This window comes from Osmerus eperlanus, chromosome 23, assembly GCF_963692335.1.
Source record: "Osmerus eperlanus chromosome 23, fOsmEpe2.1, whole genome shotgun sequence".
In the NCBI taxonomy this organism is placed as follows: Eukaryota; Metazoa; Chordata; class Actinopteri; order Osmeriformes; family Osmeridae; genus Osmerus; species Osmerus eperlanus.
Window position 1 is genome coordinate 9,566,666 of NC_085040.1, and position 19,016 is coordinate 9,585,681.

At 40.6% G+C, this 19,016-nt stretch overlaps 1 protein-coding gene across 1 annotated transcript in view; it reads right to left on the minus strand.

Moving 5' to 3' along the window:
• The window catches only part of mllt3 (MLLT3 super elongation complex subunit), a 105,119-nt gene that overhangs the window by 17,638 nt on the left and 68,465 nt on the right, over positions 1–19,016 (minus strand). Inside the window, 1 exon segment of the mRNA XM_062449613.1 lies at positions 14,220–14,291. Coding sequence (XP_062305597.1) covers positions 14,220–14,291 — 72 coding nt within the window.

The following is a 19,016-nucleotide window of genomic DNA, read 5'->3' on the forward strand; positions in this document are numbered from 1 at the left end:
AATTTTCAAAAGGCAGAATCCCCGCAAAGCAGCTGGGCCAGACGCTGTCTCTCCAGCCACCCTCAAGCACTGTGCTGACCAGCTGTCTCCGGTGTTTACCTACATCTTTAACACCTCCCTTGAGACATGCCATGTGCCAGCCTGTCTCAAGTCCTCCACCATCATCCCTGTGCCCAAAAAGGCAAGGCCAACAGGACATAATGACTACAGACCCATCGCCCTGACCTCTGTGGTAATGAAGTCTTTTGAGCGCCTGGTGATGGCACACCTTAAATCCATCACAGACCCTCTACTGGACCCCCTGCAGTTTGCCTACAGAGCCAACAGGTCTGTGGACGATGCAGTTAACATGGCCCTCCACTTCACCCTACAGCACCTGGGCTCCCCAGCATCCTATGCCAGGATCCTGTTTGTGGACTTCAGCTCTGCCTTCAATACCATCATCCCTGCCCTGCTTCAGGAGAAGCTCTCCCAGCTGAACGTGCCTGATTCCACCTGCAGGTGGATCACAGACTTCCTGTCTGAAAGGAAGCAGTGCGTTATGCTGGGAACACAAGTCTCTGACTCCCGGTCCATCAGCACTGGATCACCCCAGGGCTGCGTCCTTTCTCCTCTGCTCTTCTCCCTGTACACCAACAGCTGCACTTCCAGTCATCCGTCCGTCAAACTCCTGAAGTTTGCGGACAACACCACCCTCATTGGGCTCATCTCTGGTGGAGACAAGTCTGATTATAGGTGGGAAGCGGCCAACCTGGTGACCTGGTGCAGCCAGAACAACCTAGAGCTCAATGCTCTTAAGAGAGTGGAGATGGTTGTGGACTTCAGGAAGAATACATCCCCTCATCCACTCTGTGTGACTCCCCAGTCAACACTGTGGAGTCCTTCCGCTTCCTGGGCACTATCCTCTCCCAGGACCTCAAGTGGGAACTGAACATCAGCTCCCTCACCAAGAAAGCACAACAGAGGATGTACTTCCTACGGCAGCTGAAGAAATTCAACCTGCCAAAGACAATGATGGTGCACTTCTACACAGCCATCATTGAGTCCATCCTCACCTCCTCCATCACCATCTGGTACGCTGCCAAGGACAAGAGCAGGCTGCAGCGTATCATCCGCACTGCTGAGAAGGTGATTGGCTGCAATCTGCCTGCCCTCGAGGACCTGCACACCTCGAGGACCCTGGGGCGAGCGAGGAAGATTGTGGCCGACTCCTCCCACCCTGGTCACTGTTTCAGTCACTCCCCTCCGGCAGAAGGCTGCGGTCCATCAGGACCAATACCACACGCCACAAAAACAGTTTCTTCCCTTCTGCTGTTGGCCTCTTCAACAAGGCCAAGGGTTCAACACTGACTTTATGACTCAATGCCCTTAAAACACACTGCTTTTTGCACTGCACAATACAATCTTGTAACATTTTTATTTTTTGTAATTTGTATTTTTATATTGTAAATTACTGCAATTTTATTGTATAGTTTTTTTTAAATCTAATTCCACTTAGTATTGCTAGTTATGTACCCTTAGTATAGTTAGTCCTCATATTTCAATTTTTGATTCCTATATGTTTAATGTTGCACCTTCCTGCCAAAGCAAATTCCTTGTCTGTGCAAACTTTCATGGCGAATAAAACCCATTCTGATTGATTCATTTACATATAGTCATTTAGTAGATGCCCGTATCCAGAGCGACTTACAGTACAGGGACATGCTACACTTCACTTTTTGTATTTTGAATTGTACATGAGCAGCAACAAATGCTTTTACATATATGCAATCTTCATAAATATTAAGTAGGCATTTTTATATAAAATATACAGAAATATCAGTTGTAAAAATTACAGTTAATAAACGGACCCATCTGCAACCGATGCAAGCAAGCACACCCTACAATTTCCCCAGAAATTGTACCCTCTCTAGTTATTATTCTTCCGCCATGGTTTCCTATGGCAGGCCCTAGAAGCACTTGGTCAAAAGTTGTGAAATTTGGCACGCTCATTGGGGACAGTCCCCTGGTCCAATTCACAAAGTTTCATGTCTCATACTTGGGCACTAGCGCCACCAACGGGTCAAAGTTGGGAGTTTTATTTACATAAGTAACCTTTGAACCGCATGTCCGATTGTCAAAAATGAGGTACTGTTGGATTCCTTGGATCAAGTCGAGTTCAACGCACAACATGGCGTCAATTTCCGGTTATATAGATTTTCCGCAATTTCGGGTTTTATCAAAAACCAAAATCTTCTTCAAAATTGAAAGAGATGATCTTCAGACCAAGCCTCACAAAAGTTATCGAAAATAATTGATCCTCACAACCGTTTGTGCGGTGCAGCCAATCAAATTCAGCAGAAAAGCCGCCAAACAGGAAGTGAAGTCATATCTCAGCAAATCTTTGAGATATCAACACTAAACTTGGTATGTCACGTGGAAGACACTATAACATGTTCCCATGTGCAAAGGCAACTTTATATCTTCAAAAATGATTGAAATAAAGGAAATCAAATTTATCGCTAACGCTAAAATAATGCTTTACACATTCGCCGGTCCAAAACTGATACTGAACTTCATACTTGAACACAAGTTCATATGAAGACTCTTGAGAATGTTTAGTACACAAATCTGAGAAAAAGTTGTAAGATGAAAAGTAGATTTTTTGTGAATATTTGAAACATGCATGCTTGGCTAATTGCTAGGGAAATTTCCAATGAAATGTCTCCCCTGCTCCTCAGCCAAGCCCCCACTCCTCGCCCCTCGGCTTGAAGCAATGGCCCCGGTGGATGTAGGTGGTATTGCATTTCGTGTTTGACTTCCGACTCTTCCGGTCGTTTTTATTCTATTAACTCCAGTCAACATTTACAAAACTATCTCCCCCAATAATTTTTGTTCGATTCTCGAACCTGGCTCATACTACTAGCTTTTTCATAGAAGCTAGTAGAATTTTCATAGAAGAATTTTTCCTGATTTTTGCTAAGTTTGAAACCAATTCGAAATGGGTAAACTAGCACCCCATTTATTTGCTTACGTCAATAAAAGTTGCCTGCAAATGTGCTCGCGGATACTAACAGGGCACGAGCACAAAAGTTCACATTGGCCGAGAGCCGATTTACCTGGAGCCGAAAGAAATGGGTTCAGTTGCCTGCCCTGTTGTAGCAAGTTTAGCAAATGGTTGTCACACATACATGAAATGTTGTTAATATAGTTTATTCCCGTTATTTTAAAATAGATTAGATTTTTCGTAAAAACGTTCATGACATGATGGCAAATATTATATTATGTTAAGCGTGAGCATAGATTGTTGACATGTTTATATGGAGCAAAGACGAAGATTAATAGTACTTTAACTGATAACCACAATAGGAAATGATATATATATTTAAATAATATTAGTCTTGCCTTCAGAAGCTTTTGTTAAACACACTCATTATTCATTTTTTGATCGTGTCAAAGCCAGACTGCTTTTGTGGGACAATGAAGGTCCTCAGTGACTCTGTTTCACCCCCACTTATATCTGATCGAAACGTCTTGTATATAGTTCTGTTAATATGCCCCTTTCAAAGGCACGTTCAATAAAGTAGATTATATTTTAGACACACTTCTCAATTTATTACATTATTACCAAGTCTTGTTAGATCACGTTATATGGACTCAGGACCCTCTTATTAAGAGGTCTGAGTAGTGTAATTTGACCTCTAGGGGGCACTACAATAGGCATGATTGTGTGTTTACCAATAACTGTTGATTTGTTTGTCTTATTTAAGTGATTCCTTTGTCTTGTGATATCTTAGTAGATCCCGTGTCTGACACGTTAACTTGTGATACCAGCCGAATTGATGTGGCTGCCATTTTGAATGCATAGAAAGTTTTTTCGCTACCTCTCCTATAAAGTTGTCCAATCTTCACCAAATTTGGCACAGATCATCTTCTGACCTCAAGCCTCACAAAATACATCACGTTTTTTGATTTTCTAAACCTTTTGACTGTAACAGCCGATCAAAGTCGTCAACCAAGCCACCATAAAAGAAGTGAGGTCATATCTCAGCACCTCTTTACTGAATTGACACCATATTTGTTATAGGGACTAGGGACCCTGTTCTAAAGAGGTCCAAAATAGGTCATGCCATTTACATTTAGCAGACTCTCTTATCCAGAGCGACTTACAGTAAGTACAGGGACATTCCCCCCGAGGCAAGTAGGGTGAAGTGCCTTGCCCAAGGACACAACATCATTTGGCAGAGCCGGGAATCGAACCGGTAATCTTCAGATTACTAGCCTGACTCCCTAACCGCTCAGCCACCTGACTCCCCATTTCACCTCTAGGTGGTGCTGCAATAAGCACAAATTTGGCACCAATTATCTTCAGATCAAGCCTCACAAACGTTTTCACATGGTTTTTGATTTTTTGATTTTCAAAACTGTTTTTCCGGTAAAGCTTATCAAAGTCGGCGATGGAGCCGCCAAAACAGGAAATGAGATCATATCTCAGGAAATATTTGCTGAATTGACATCAAACTTGGTACAGGTGCTCGGGACCCTGTTCCAAAGAGGTCCACAAAAGGCTGTGTCATATAACCGCTAATGGGCGATCCCGTGTCTGACATATGTTAAATTGTGAATTGATGTGGCCGCCATTTTGAATGAATTAATAAAACGTTAATTCCTTACTCCTACAAAATGTATCCAATATTCCCCAAATTTGGCACAGATTATCTTCAACCACAATCACATTGACATGTCAAAATAGGACTGAATTACAGCTGTTTAAACTTGGGCCAAATCTGACAACCACTTGCCACATGAAAAACTGCTTATAGTTTTACACAGTAACTGAACACAGTAATTTCTAGGGCTGTCCCCACTCAGTCGACTAGTCGATTTTCTGGTCGATATGCTCTTGGTCGACTAAGATATTTTTAGTCGAGCTGCCGTATGGCAGTGTGAGATCTGATTCCCGCTTGTGTCATCATTGCTGAAATAACGAAATGTTCTACAGAAATTGTAGATTATGTTATTTAAGAATAATAAAGCAACTCTAAAAATATATAATAAAAAAAAAAGGTGTTACTGTTTTCCCTTTCGTTAATCTGAGCTTTGTTTTGGTTTGGTGTTTTGCACACGGCATGAGCACAATTGGCTGCCGAACTACAAACTCTGCCATAGCCTACTTTGTCGGTGTTATTAGTCAAAATGGCAAAGAAATCGGTAACCCTTCCTTTTACAGTCCCTTAAGTACTAGGTATTTACATATAAAGTAAAGGGTATGTTATGTGTTTTATTGGGTATTACCGATTGGTACCAAGGTGGTAAATACCTAGATAATTCTTAGTATTTACCCATTAACTAAATACTAACGTACTGGTCATTACTGGGTATATTTTCTGTATTATTGGGTATTACCGATTGGTACCAAGGTGGTAAATACCTAGATAATTCGAAGTATTTACCCATTAACTAAATACTAACGTGCTGGTCATTACTGGGTAATTTGCACTGGTCCTAATTAGGTAAAGACAGAGTACAAAACTTAGTATTTACCTGGAAACTTATAAATATTACTATTTAAATACCGCTGGTAGTAAGTTGGTAACAACGGGAGATATATATGGTAAATTATAATGTGTTATTGGGTAAATACCGCTGCTACTAAGTAGGTAAAGACGGCCAAGCTCCAGCAGAATTACGAACAAAATACTCTACTGTTACCCTGCAGTTACGTAAGGTTTATGTCGGTAACAGTCCACGTCTAATGAGAAGATAAGATAGTACTTTACAATAAAATACCTTTTCAGATACATTTATCGATGGCCTCATTTACTTGGCTGGTATAGCTACCTACCTCCGCGGGAAGAGTTTTCCTCTACTGTCACGGTAAATCTTCTTGGATACTGGGTATGTTCTTGCGCATGTTTGGACTATTTACTCAGTAAGTAGGGGAGACTGGGGACAGTCGCAACAAGGGGCAGTTGCAACAAGTCTTATTCCTCCAATCAGAAACATGCTAGAGTGATGACACTCATACTGCACATGCACAGTTAGATCCCTCCCACTACCAAGAAGAAAGAAGACACATTCGAGATCTGCTGCTGCATTCATTGACAAAACTTGTTTTGGAGGTATGAAAGTAAATTTTTTCATTAAGTTTATTTTTGTCATACTGTCCTGACCGTTTGTATGAATTAATCAAAATGTACTTAGTTTGAATTATTGTTTTGTTGACTTCGAAGTGACATGGTTAGCATGTGTCAATGTCAGTGTGGCTAGCTAGCACATTATGTTTTGTCATGGCTGCTTGATTGGGGACGGTTGCAACAAGTTGTTGCAACTGTCCCCTAGCTAAGCAGCAATATCAAAACAGACCACACAACAGTATTTCTCAACATAAACAAGTCATTTAGTTTGTTTTCAGCATGCCAAGAGTGAGGAAGAGGGTGACTAACAGAGGGGTTCCCCTCAATATTTTGGAACGAGCATCAAATATAATCAGGGATGAGGGCAGGTCAGTCAGGGCAGTGGCCAAGGACTTTGCCATCTGTCACACCACGTTATACAGATTCCATAAAAAAAGAGAGAACCTTACAGCCCAGGGATCAAATAAGCTACCAAGAGCAGGGTACTGGACAAGCAGAAAAGTGTTCTCAGAGGACCAAGAGAGGAAACTCAGAGAGTATTTAAAAAGAGCAGCTGACTTATACTATGGGTTAAATCCCAAAGAGGTAAGATAAATATGCGAGGAAAAACACATTTTAACAAGAGAATTATGTAGCCTATATAAGAGAGTGAAAGACAGAGAATCAGTTTTAAAACAGTTGCAGTTTTGTACAATAAATACATGTTTAATAAAAGTTTGTTGCATTGCAAATTGTTCAATTCTTGCCTGTGAAATATGGAGAGATATTATTTGATAAATATGACAAAATAAATAAATAATACAATAATATTATTGTATAAATAAATAATACGATAATATTATAGTAACACAGTTATTATTTTCAGAATTCTATGCTCATTGAGACAAAAAGCTAAAGTTAATTAGTGAAACTTAAGGTACTTTTAACATGTTGCAACTGCCCCTGATTGTTGTTGCAACTGTCCCCTGGGTTGGGGTCAGTTGCAACATCTGGCTTCTTCCATTCAAATGAATACTGTGAACGATATGTCATATGTAATCATCTTTAAATGGTATGGGTAATTAGCAGACAGATGCAAGTTTGATATATACAAATTTGGTTGGTCTAGTCCAAATAGTCTCTGAGAAACTGAGAGAAATTTAAAAAGTGTTGCGACTGTCCCCAGTCTCCCCTAATCTGAAACTGGACTGTAAAAGGAAGCCGTGTTTGTTTCCATGGTGTTACCAGGGGCCGGTTGCACAAAGCACCTTAAGTTTTTTCCTTAAGTATGACACTTAAGGGTAGATTTCTCCTTAGCTAAGGGATTTACTTAAGGGGGTTGCACAGAATCCCTTAAATGGTTTCCTTAGCTAAGGTGAAACGTTAAGGGATTTACTACATTAAACGTGATTTCACAGCAGTAAAATTCGACCGTTTCCACGGTGACCGCGTCTGTTCAGTTTTATCGTTAGTAGGCCTACATCACCTTACAAGAGCTACAGTAGAGCTAAAAATTGAAAAAAAGGGCAAGAAACCCGAATTGGTCAGAGGAGGAAAAGATTGTCCTTCTACAGGAATATAGCAAAAGAAAACACATACTGAAAAGTAAATTCGATCCGCACATAACAGCCCACAAAAAACTACGAATGTGGGAGGAAATAGCAACCAACATAAACTCACGAAGTTTTATCAAATGGTCAATTTCAGAAATTCAAAAAAAATATGATAACTTAACTGTAATGTCCAAAAAAGAGATCACGCATTTCAGGAGGGAGTCCACTGGTGAGATCAACTTTACTTGTAGGTGTAGCTTACTGTAGTTGCTACACAGTAACGTTTTGTAACATTTACTGTTACAGTAGCTAGTCGAGGTAGACTAGCCGACCCGTAAATAGCCTTCATGTTTAGACTGCAGCAGCACAGTAGCCTATACAGAGTGCTATAAAACAACTACATTGACATACAATACATTTTGTTTGGAATACATTTTCAGGTGGTGGTCCACCTCCAAAACCACTTTCAGATGAGGCAGTGATGGTAGCAAACATCATTGGTATCGACTCAACTGTAAACGGTCGGACAATTTGTAAATTGACTGCCGGTCAAATCTATAATTTAAGATCAATTGCTCATCATTAAGTGTATCCATTGGGTTTTCGCGGTCGCGGAACACTTCTTGGGATAGGCCTACGTTCATTTATATCCATAAACTGGGCCATGTTGCGGATTAAAAATGAACTAGAGGTACCTTAAATTTTCTTCCTTAGTTTGGTTGCTAAGGTCTTTCGTGCAACGCTTTAACGAACTTTAAGGGATTCCTTAAGTATAAGACGAAGTTAAGGAGAAAACCTTAAATACTTAAGGGAACATTTAAGGAAACCTTAAGGAAAATACTTAAGGGTGCTTTGTGCAACCGATTACATTTTAAGGAAACCTTAACTCTGACTTTAAGGAAAATCTTAACTTAAGGTGCTTTGTGCAACCGGCCCCTGGCTCTTACCATACCCTTTGTAAGCGAATACCACTTTGTCAACGTTACCCTTAGTATGAACTTGTACTATACGTTCCAAGGCGATACCAGGTAAAACATGGCTATTTACTCAGTAAGTAATATGAAACTGGACTGTAAAAGGAAGCCATGTTTGTTTCCATAGTGTTACCAGGCTCTTACCATACCCTTTGTAAGCGAATACCACTTTGTCAACGTTACCCTTAGTAAGAACTTGTAATATACGTTCCAAGGCGATACCAGGTAAAACATGGCTATTTACTCAGTAAGTAATATGAAACTGGACTGTAAAAGGAAGCCGTGTTTGTTTCCATGGTGTTACCAGGCTCTTACCATACCCTTTGTAAGCGAATACCTACGGTGGCCGACATGTGCAAACGCGCTGCAAATTAAGAAAACACATGCAAATAGACAAAGCAAAAGCAAATTAACCCTCGTGCTGCCTTCGGGTCACATGACCCAAAGGTTCATAACGAACCATCGTTGTGTTTACCCAATTTTACCCAATACAAAAACAAATTAAAATAATTTTCTTTTAACCTTTGCAATGTGGGGGGTCTGAGACAGCCTAGCTGTTAAAAGAAAATGCTTCACTTTGTCTTTGTATGCAGTAAATCTGTCGCAATACGACGGTGGGTCACAATGACTGATGGGTCAGAATGACCCGAAGATAACACAAGGGTTAAGAAAACAATTTCATGAATTTGACAACACATACGCAGCATTCAGCAAACGCGCTGCAAATACACACAACACAACCAAATACATAAACGCGTTGCAAAAACGAAAGCACGCAAAACAAAAACGCTGCAAATACATAAACGCATTGGGAGCGCTAAGTGGAACATCTTGATTTTCGGCCCCACGGTGCGAAAGAGAGAGAGCATATGAGAAGTTTGGACCAACATCGAAGTAAAGAGGCGACATAAAAAGGTTATTTTCATTTTTACATGCGGCCCTCCTCTTTGACAGTTTTTCAAAAGAGCAACTTCGATTTTGGTCCCATTTCCAAAACAAACTTCTCATATGTCTCTCTCTCTCGCTCCGTGGGGCCGAAAATCAAGCTGTTCCACTTAGCGCTTCCCCTAGAGGCCTGGACAACTTTCGTTGTGAAAACTGGATGCAGCGTTTTTGGTTTGCATGCTTTCGTTATTGCAACGCGTTTATGTATTTGCAGCGTTTTTGGTTTGAGTGCTTTTGTTTTTGCAACGCGTTTATGTATTTGCAGCGTTTTTGGTTTGCGTGCTTTCGTTTTTGCAACGCGTTTATGTATTTGCAGCGTTTTTGGTTTGCGTGCTTTTGTTTTTTCAACGTGTTTATGTATTTGGTTGTGTTGTGTGTATTTGCAGCGCGTTTGCTGAATGCTGCGTATGTGTTGTCAAATTCATGAAATTGTTTTCTTAATTTGCTTGTGCTTTGTCTATTTGCATGTGTTTTCTTAATTTACAGCGCGTTTGCACATGTCGGCCACCGTAGGTATTCACTTACAAAGGGTATGGTAAGAGCTTGGTAACACCATGGAAACAAACACGGCTTCCTTTTACAGTCCAGTTTCATATTAATTACTGAGTAAATAGCCATGTTTTACCTGGTATCGCCTTGGAACGTATATTACAAGTTCTTACTAAGGGTAACGTTGACAAAGTGGTAGTCGCTTACAAAGGGTATGGTAAGAGCCTGGTAACACTATGGAAACAAACACGGCTTCCTTTTACAGTCCAGTTTCATATTACTTACTGAGTAAATAGCCATGTTTACCTGGTATCGCCTTGGAACATATAGTACAAGTTCTTACTAAGGGTAACGTTGACAAAGTGGTATTCGCTTACAAAGGGTATGGTAAGAGCCTGGTAACACCATGGAAACAAACACGGCTTCCTTTTACAGTCCAGTTTCAGATTACTTACTGAGTAAATAGCCATGTTTTACCTGGTATCGCCTTGGAACGTATAGTACAAGTTCATACTAAGGGGTAACATTGACAAAGTGGTATTCGCTTACAAAGAGTATGGTAAGAGCCTGGTAACACCATGGAAACAAACACGGCTTCCTTTTACAGTCCAGTTTCAGATTACTTACTGAGTAAATAGTCCAAACATGCGCAAGAACATACCCAGTATCCAAGAAGATTTACCATGACACTGACAGTAACGCTAGAGGAAAACTCTTCCCGCTGAGGTAGGTAGCTATACCAGCCAAGTAAATGAGGCCATCATCAATAAATGTATCTGAAAAGGTATTTCATTGTAAACTATCTTATCTTCTCATTAGACGTGGACTGTTACCGACATAAACCTTACGTAACTGCAGGTTAATAGTAGAGTATTTTGTTCGTAATTCTGCTGGAGCTTGGCCGTCTTTACCTACTTAGTAGCAGCGGTATTTACTCAATAACACATTATAATTTACCATACATATCTCCCGTTGTTACCAACTTACTACCAGCGGTATTTAAATAGTAATATTTATAAGTTTCCAGGTAAATACTAAGTTTTGTCCTCTGTCTTTACCTAATTAGGACCAGTGAAAATTACCCAGTAATGACAAGTACGTTAGTATTTAGTTAATGGGTAAATACTTCGAATTATCTAGGTATTTACCATCTTGGTACCAATCAGTAATACCCAATAAAACACATAACATACCCTTTACTTTCTATGTAAATACCTAGTACTTAAGGGACTGTAAAAGGAAGGGTTACCAAGAAATCTGTGGTATGGCAGCATTTCATCAAAGTACATTTACATTTACAAAGTACCGGGTGACTCGAAAAACGTTGAATGCAAACTCTGCCAACAAAGGTTTATTTTTCATAGTTCAAGGTCAAATATGATGTAGCCTACTACCTGAAAAACGTAAGTTGGCCTAGCCCTACTTCGCTCATGCTAACGCGCTGGGTTGAAAAATGAATATGCCTATTATAAGAATCACATCCAAATCGAATGACATTATCTTCTCCAGCCAAGACAACAAAATCTTTCTCTGTTAAACCGTTCCCCACTCAGCTTCTACGCAAGTTCGCATGCTGCAAGTTTTCAGGCAGTGATAAGCGCGCTCTGATGATTTGCATGTTAAACAAACATATTTTTAATTTGTAGTACATTGTAAGAGATACTAAATACCATCGGCATTCGGTTACAACAGGACTGGTGATACAAGTCTTATTATTAGTAGGTTATCAACGGCTGAATCTGCAATGACCAGCAGCCATTGAGTCAGATCGGGAAAATGTGTGTACGTTTTTTGTGTGTGAAAAAAGCGTTTCAAATTTCGATTTGTCAATTTTCAGACGTTTTAGTCGAGTCTTGGTCGACCAAATAAAATCTTAGTCGGGGACAGCCCTAGTAATTTCCAGCACTGACAATATCTCACTAGGATAAGTTGGTGTCCTGGCAAGGGCCACGTAAGAGGTTCGAATCCAGCCAAAGCCAACAAGCCTGTCATGTCACTGATTCTCTGTTTAGCAAGTGTTATGCCCCAACTTTAGTGGCCCTATGGGGCGAACAAACATTCCGCCACTGACCCAAAACAACTACTAAGAACACCTTTAAAAGTACCAAATCCAAGGGATTTAATAATACAACATAATTTCACAACTATATGACAAACATAGCAGTGCAACAAACTCCCAGGCTAAGAGGCAGCAAGACCAGCAGTCCCCAAGCTAGAAGCCTCTCTCTCCTGCAGCAGGAAACTGGAGTCTTTATCTGCTGCTTAATCACCTGGCCAGGTGCATCTCATCTGGCAATCATGGGGAACACAACCTGGGCGGAGCTACAGAAAAGGGAAGGGAGGTGACAAACAAAGAACACAACACATGTGGCCGTACCACCCCCACCTTTAAAACAATGAATAAACAGTGAGTCACATACAATAATACTAACAAGTTCACTGACCAATGTTTAATCTTTGTACTCTGAAACAAAAATAGGGACTGCTTCTCACAAAAAGGTGTTAACTTAAAGTCAGAGGGGAATCAAAAAGCTTGCCGTTATGACAAACAAAGGGTAACAAGGTCAAAGTTCATTCAAAAAGGGCCAATGAAGTTGCTGCTACTAGGTTCAAGGATAGCAGCCAAACAAACAGGTAGCCATACAAAGTGGGTCCCACTCCCACAAGACACAAAATGGCTACCACCATGAGGTGAACAAACAAAACCCAAACAAAGTTACTGCATTTACCCACAACCATACACAGCTTCACAGGCGACCAACACAAAGTGGAGTGCAACAGACACAAACCAACAAGGGTCACAACAAGTAGACCTAGACCTACAAAGTTGCTGTTATCCCAACAACAACAAACAAGACCCAAGTGAAGTGAACTGCCACCACCACAAGACAAAATGGACACCACGTGGTCTTCGTGATGGATGCAAGAAACCAGCAACACACAGTGACCTATATATGTAGTGGGTGTGGCCTTCCAATCCAAGATCCACTGATCTCTGGAGCAACCACATCCCACAAACAAAAAGGGCACAACACAACTAATTAGCTGCAATCCAAACACGTAAGAGCATCAACACACAAGTGGCCCAACCAAACGTGGACTGCGACAACCACAACGCACAAATGGGTCACACAGTAGTCATCACTACACACAAAATGTTGCCAACTTACACCTAAGCTAAGTTCCGGCCGTAACACAAGACTGTAAGCCACTGCAAAGTAAGCCAGGTACACCGCAGTCACTAGCTTCCTGTAGCCAAGCTTTACATAGTTTGTGTGAGGATCGCATTGACTATCAAAATTATATTAGATTTTCAAAACCGTTTTTCCGGTACAGCCAATCGAAATCAGCAGCAGAGCCGCTAAACAGAAAGTTGTGTCGTATCTCAGCAAATCTTTGATGGATTCACGCCAAACTTGCCCATGCAAAACCCTCTTCTGAGGATGTGGAAAATTTCTTCTGGGTCATCTTACCTGCTTGGCCACCCCCTTGCTGCTTGCAGCTATATTTTATTCATGTGTTCAATGTTTTACTTTTTATTTTTTTACTAATTATGGCACATTTAGTCCTCCATACTGTGGACTGTACAATGCTTGTGTCAGATATACACACTGTTGTAATAGGGGTGTAACCTGATCTGTTTCACACTCAGCCCTCAGTTGTCATGTAGTAGTAGTTTATTTCTGCCCAAGTGCAGACCAAGAGATCCAGGGGAAAGTATCTTGGGCGATACACTAAGTTATGTCTTGGAGCAGTCTGAATTGGAAGCACTTTAGACATAAGCATCTTTTCCAATTTGTGGTTTCAAAGAAAAAGGTCTGTAAGAAAGGATGGTTTGTGAGATAATCTTTTCTATTTTACTCTCACACATCTTCGAACATGAACAAATGAGCTTAATTCCTTTGGGATTAGTTTCTCTTTCTACATCCTATTGGGAAAACCCATGAAGTGCCTTCATACAATAGGCCACGCCGCCACGACGAAGTGTCCTCTTTTGCACAAACTCAAATCTGGTCACCCTATTTACTTTACAGTTATAAACGTAGTTGAATGTCATTGATTTTCTGTATACTTCACCGCTAATCACCTCAAGCTGGACCTACAGTATGAAGGTCCCTCTAAGTACTCACATCTTGTGCGAAATACACAGTATTTGAACTCACTTGTTGTAATATGTGCCTTTCTCGCAGTGCCATTAGTCTTCTGTGCAGCTCTACCAGCTCATCCAGGTAAGCCTGAGACATGGAAGATAGCAGGTTAGTGGAGAAGAAGTTTGGAATTATGCATTATCATGGTTGCAGAGTACTGCACCCATGATAAAGTCACATTTGGATTTCAAGGATGTTCTCTTGGTATAATGATATGCCTGACAAGAGAGGAGCAAGATGACCATTAGTAAAGAAGGTTCACCTGAGGTTCACATCTCTGAAGTACTTGTTTAACCTCAACATCTATTCTAGTCGAACATTATACTTGTGCATTTGCAATGTGCAGACATCAGTAAACACATTCATTTATGCAACAAAATTCACTGATCAATACTGAAAGTACATCCACTGTATATTGTCATTATGTTAGCTAGCCTGCTCCTTTGAAAGCAGCTGAATATCGGTTGTAAAAGCGAATTCGCTCAGATTTCCCTATGCTTAGTTTCATTTAATTACGAATGCCTTTGTTAAAGATCCTGTAAAGTGGAATTGAAAACGAGTTTCAAGTTCACCACACCACAGAAGAATGTGTTATTAACTACCCATCCAAATTCGAATGAAAAAAAAACACAGAAAAGTATGTTAAATTGAGCTTTGAAATCGTGAGAAAATCATCACTCTTCCAGAGCCTGTTCAAGGAAAGCCTGTCCCCTCCCTATTAAGCCCCATTGTACCAAATTTGGTTGCAGTTCCACCAGAGTTCCACTGGGGGTGATCGCGAGCATTAGCAACAACATTAGCAAGCCAAAACTCTTTCTAGCATGTGTATTGACAGGGAGAGCCTAACCTGTCAGATGTGTTGTCGATGCCTCGAGAGAAAAAAGGAAGTGACCAGAGCTTGCCGTAAAGCAGTATCTCTGGTCGTACGATGTGTATGACGTCATTGACATTTTAAAAGGATTTTTAGAACAGAAAGGTGACTTTAAAAAAATCTAACACCCAGCCTCCCCTTTCGAACTCAGAATTCAAATTACTAGACAAAAAATTATATCCTGAGAAAAGAGGATTTTGAGGGGTATAGCTCCATAGACCATTCATTCTGCACTCGCTCGTTAGTGCCCTCATATGGAACTAGAGTGGAACTTCAACCAGTTCAGAACCCGGAAGTTTCCCGAGAGTGGCAGTTCTCCCTATATTAGAAATTCTCGGACTCTTCTCTGCTTGAGACTGGGGGGGCGTGTCGCCTGAAGGAGCTGAAGCTCCACCCCTCGCTGCCTACCTACGACCGAGATAATGGACGCTACGTCAAGCCGAACAAAACAGTATAGAACTAGAGAGGGTACAATTTCTGGGGAAATTGTAGGGTGTGCTTGCTTGCGTCGGTTGCACATGGGTCCGTTTTTGAATGACATTTTTACAACTGATATTTCTGTATATTTTATATAAAAATGCATACTTATTATTTATCAAGATGACATAGATTTAAAAGCATTTTTTTTTTGCTGCTCATTTACAACTGAAAATACGAGTGAAGTGTAGAATGAAATAGATGTCTTCTCATTTCCCCTGCAAGAGGCAGCCTCATCGTTGAAACAAAACGAATAAATTGGGCAGACCGGTGTAAAAATTGACCTAATCTCTATGACTTAAACGTCATTTTAAGTTTTTCCCTTCTCATGATATTTTCAGGCATTTAGCCTACTCATTGCATTCATTCATTAATAAAGAACCCCCTTTGAAGATTATTCTACGACGTTACCAGGCAGTAGAAGATGGAATCGCGATTCAAACAGTACCATCTGCTAACTGAAAATATGCCCCCCAAAACGTAAATAAGCTTGACATTTATTTAGTGGAAAATCGCTCATTCATAAAAAGCTCACTGGTAGCGATCATTGTCAGTAACAACGCAAAATGCGATATAGCCCTGTGTGGAGAAGCTGCCCCAGTAAATTGTACTACTACGGTACAGTACTAGACTACTTCTGTGTTCGTCTTGGTAGCGATTGCGTTGGTTGAATTGGATTTAACGTTCCGTTGTACGGTTTAAGCTGAAATTAATTATTTTCATGAACAGATTGACAACGTTTAGGCTGTGGCAATGAAGTTCAGGTTAGTAGTTAGATAGACTTTTGATTTAAGTAAGGGGAGTGCCGAACATTTTCTGTCGCCGTTTGACTTCCTACAGTTGTGTAAGCTAGATGTTTTTGTAGTGTGTCTCACGTAAGCTACAGCGTTGCAGTGAGCTACACTGGTTTGAAACCACAGGTAATGGTTTTTTCAGCAACAAATCGTTTACTAATGTCAGAAAATGTATATGTGAGGAATGTTTATTTTAACGATTGAAAACAGATAACGCTACATCATAGACCACTGTAGTATGTGTTGCCCGGGCAACACAGGCTAATGTCATGATGCTAATACTTCAGTGAAATAGTAGACTACTGTTTCCGAAAGTAGATGTACTTCCTTAATAATATCAGCTTATATTGTACATTACACATCACAATTGTGTGTCATATCACAAAGTAAAATTAGTAAATAGTTATCACCTGGCCTCTTTGCTTGTGGCGTTTCTGCAGCTGCCTTGCAGTAAAGCTATAGTTAGCCTAGCTATCTCCCAGAAGTTAACGAGCTGCTAAACTAATATTCTGCTAGAGGTAGTCACGCGAGTTTTCGTGACGTTAGTGACGTAAGTAGCGTCATTGACTGTGGTTAGCAAGTTAGCCACCGTTAGCTTCACTTTTCGACACAAAAACGTAATTTCTACTTAAACCGTGAAACGGAACGTAAATCCCAATACAAGCAACTCAATCGCTACCAAGACGAAACTTTTGACACCTACGTTGTCTATGTAGGCCAAATATTGACTGAGTTTTAGGGGGGCAAAAAGAAATAAAAATAATAATAATAATAATATATATGTGAGAGAACAAAGGTTGTGCTCTCGCCGAAGGCTTGAGCACACCCAATTAGAATTTATTTGTTCAATGAGTGAAACATACAGATGCATATAAATGAAATGTTCCCCTGAACTGTAACACAGGAGTAAAAATGGACACCAGAGACAGCAGACAGTGAGCTCCCCAACTACTTCTAGCACATTAGCTACCATTTCACCAAAATACCATCAATCTACACCGAGTAGCCTAATATCAAGTTAGCGGTTTGCACTAACTCATAGCAGAGATACCTCTGGAAAAGTTATCTAGTATGATTATAACAAGCACACAGAACTGAGTGATGAACTGCTGGCGGCGGTGGATGGTCCAGGTGCGACCGGAGGAGGAACGGCCGGGAGGGCGATGCTCGGTACGGCTCTGTGCTGCAAGAGAAGCCGTGTGTACCTGAACCGCGTCGTTCTCTGGTCCAAGTAAAAATTATCCGCCGTGAAATGGTCACTGCAGAGGCGGCTGTTGGAGTTTATCCGAAGCTTTCCATGAGCGTAGCTCTTCACAAAATCAATCCACCTATTTTTCCTTTCCTCATCAATAGGGAAATTAAATAGCGTTGCAGCACAGCTGAAGTTCTTGCATCAGGGAAGATGCAGTTGCGGGTGGAGGGAGACATCCTGAAGCTAGCTAGCTAGCTAATGTAGGCTACAATAACAGTACAGCAGGAGGAGCCATTCAGTGATCTGATGTAGATGGGTCAAAATGACGTAGATAGGTCCTATTTTGGCTCCGCCCATTAAAACCTGATCTGAAAACGGAAGAACCTGTTCTACGGTCTAACTCCACATTTCAGTGCGACAAAGTTTTCGCGCTTTGCACATGCTTTCAGGAACTCATTTCACACGTATATAATGTACTGAGAAGCAAATCATGGAATTTGCTTTACAGGATCTTTAATCGCATTAGTTCAATCGCAAAATATTAACTTTGCTGAGTGCACGGTTCTCGAGATATTAGTATGGAAACTTGCTGGAGATCAGCGGACCAATCAGAGTGAAAGGGATGCGATGCGACGAGAGCAAGCCAAACTGGCGGAAAAGTACTGTCATTGTTTTTCATTATTTTATGTCGAAATGCTTATCCAAACAACGTCAATCGCAGCACTGCACTCCTTTGGATTACAAAGAGGACACATGCAGAATATGAACTTTGCAGAGAGCCTGGTTCTTGAGATGATCGAGGGAAACTAAATCCATTCTAATTTGTACACACAGATTCCTGGCATTATTAGATATATTAGTGCAGAAAAGCGAGGGGAAGTGCTTTTTATAAATGTAATTTTTCAGGGGAAGAGAGTAGTAAAGGTGAAAGAAAATGCACCCAGAATTTAGTAGATGCTCATCATTCCCCTACAGATTTTCTCCTGCCAACCTCTTTTGATATGCTATCAATCACTGTCCTTTATCAAAATCCCACCCTGGAGAAACTGGAGCAACTTTGGAATACCCAGGGTACACCGGTTAAAGCTATATTTGCTGAGACTGGAATTGCACTAAATGGAACTGGAACTTGAACTGGTGTGAATGATGGCCATCCAGTAAATGCACACAGAAGCAAATCAATGAACCAAATAAAAAATGCGTACAGTCATTATTAATTATAATTGTCACAAAATGGTCTTGTTATTACCACAACAAGTTTTGGTGGCTCATATACAACTACCCGGTTAAAATTGGCACAGCACTATCTAGGTTACTTATGTGCTCTCTGACTATCGGCTCTTTAGCAATCAACGTTTGAATTAATTGTTCCTTCATTGCTTATTGTGGTAATAATAATCTGTAAATTACTCAGTTTCTTAGAAAAAAATGTCTCTACTCAATACATGCTGAACTACAAAGTTTACAAAAGTTTTATA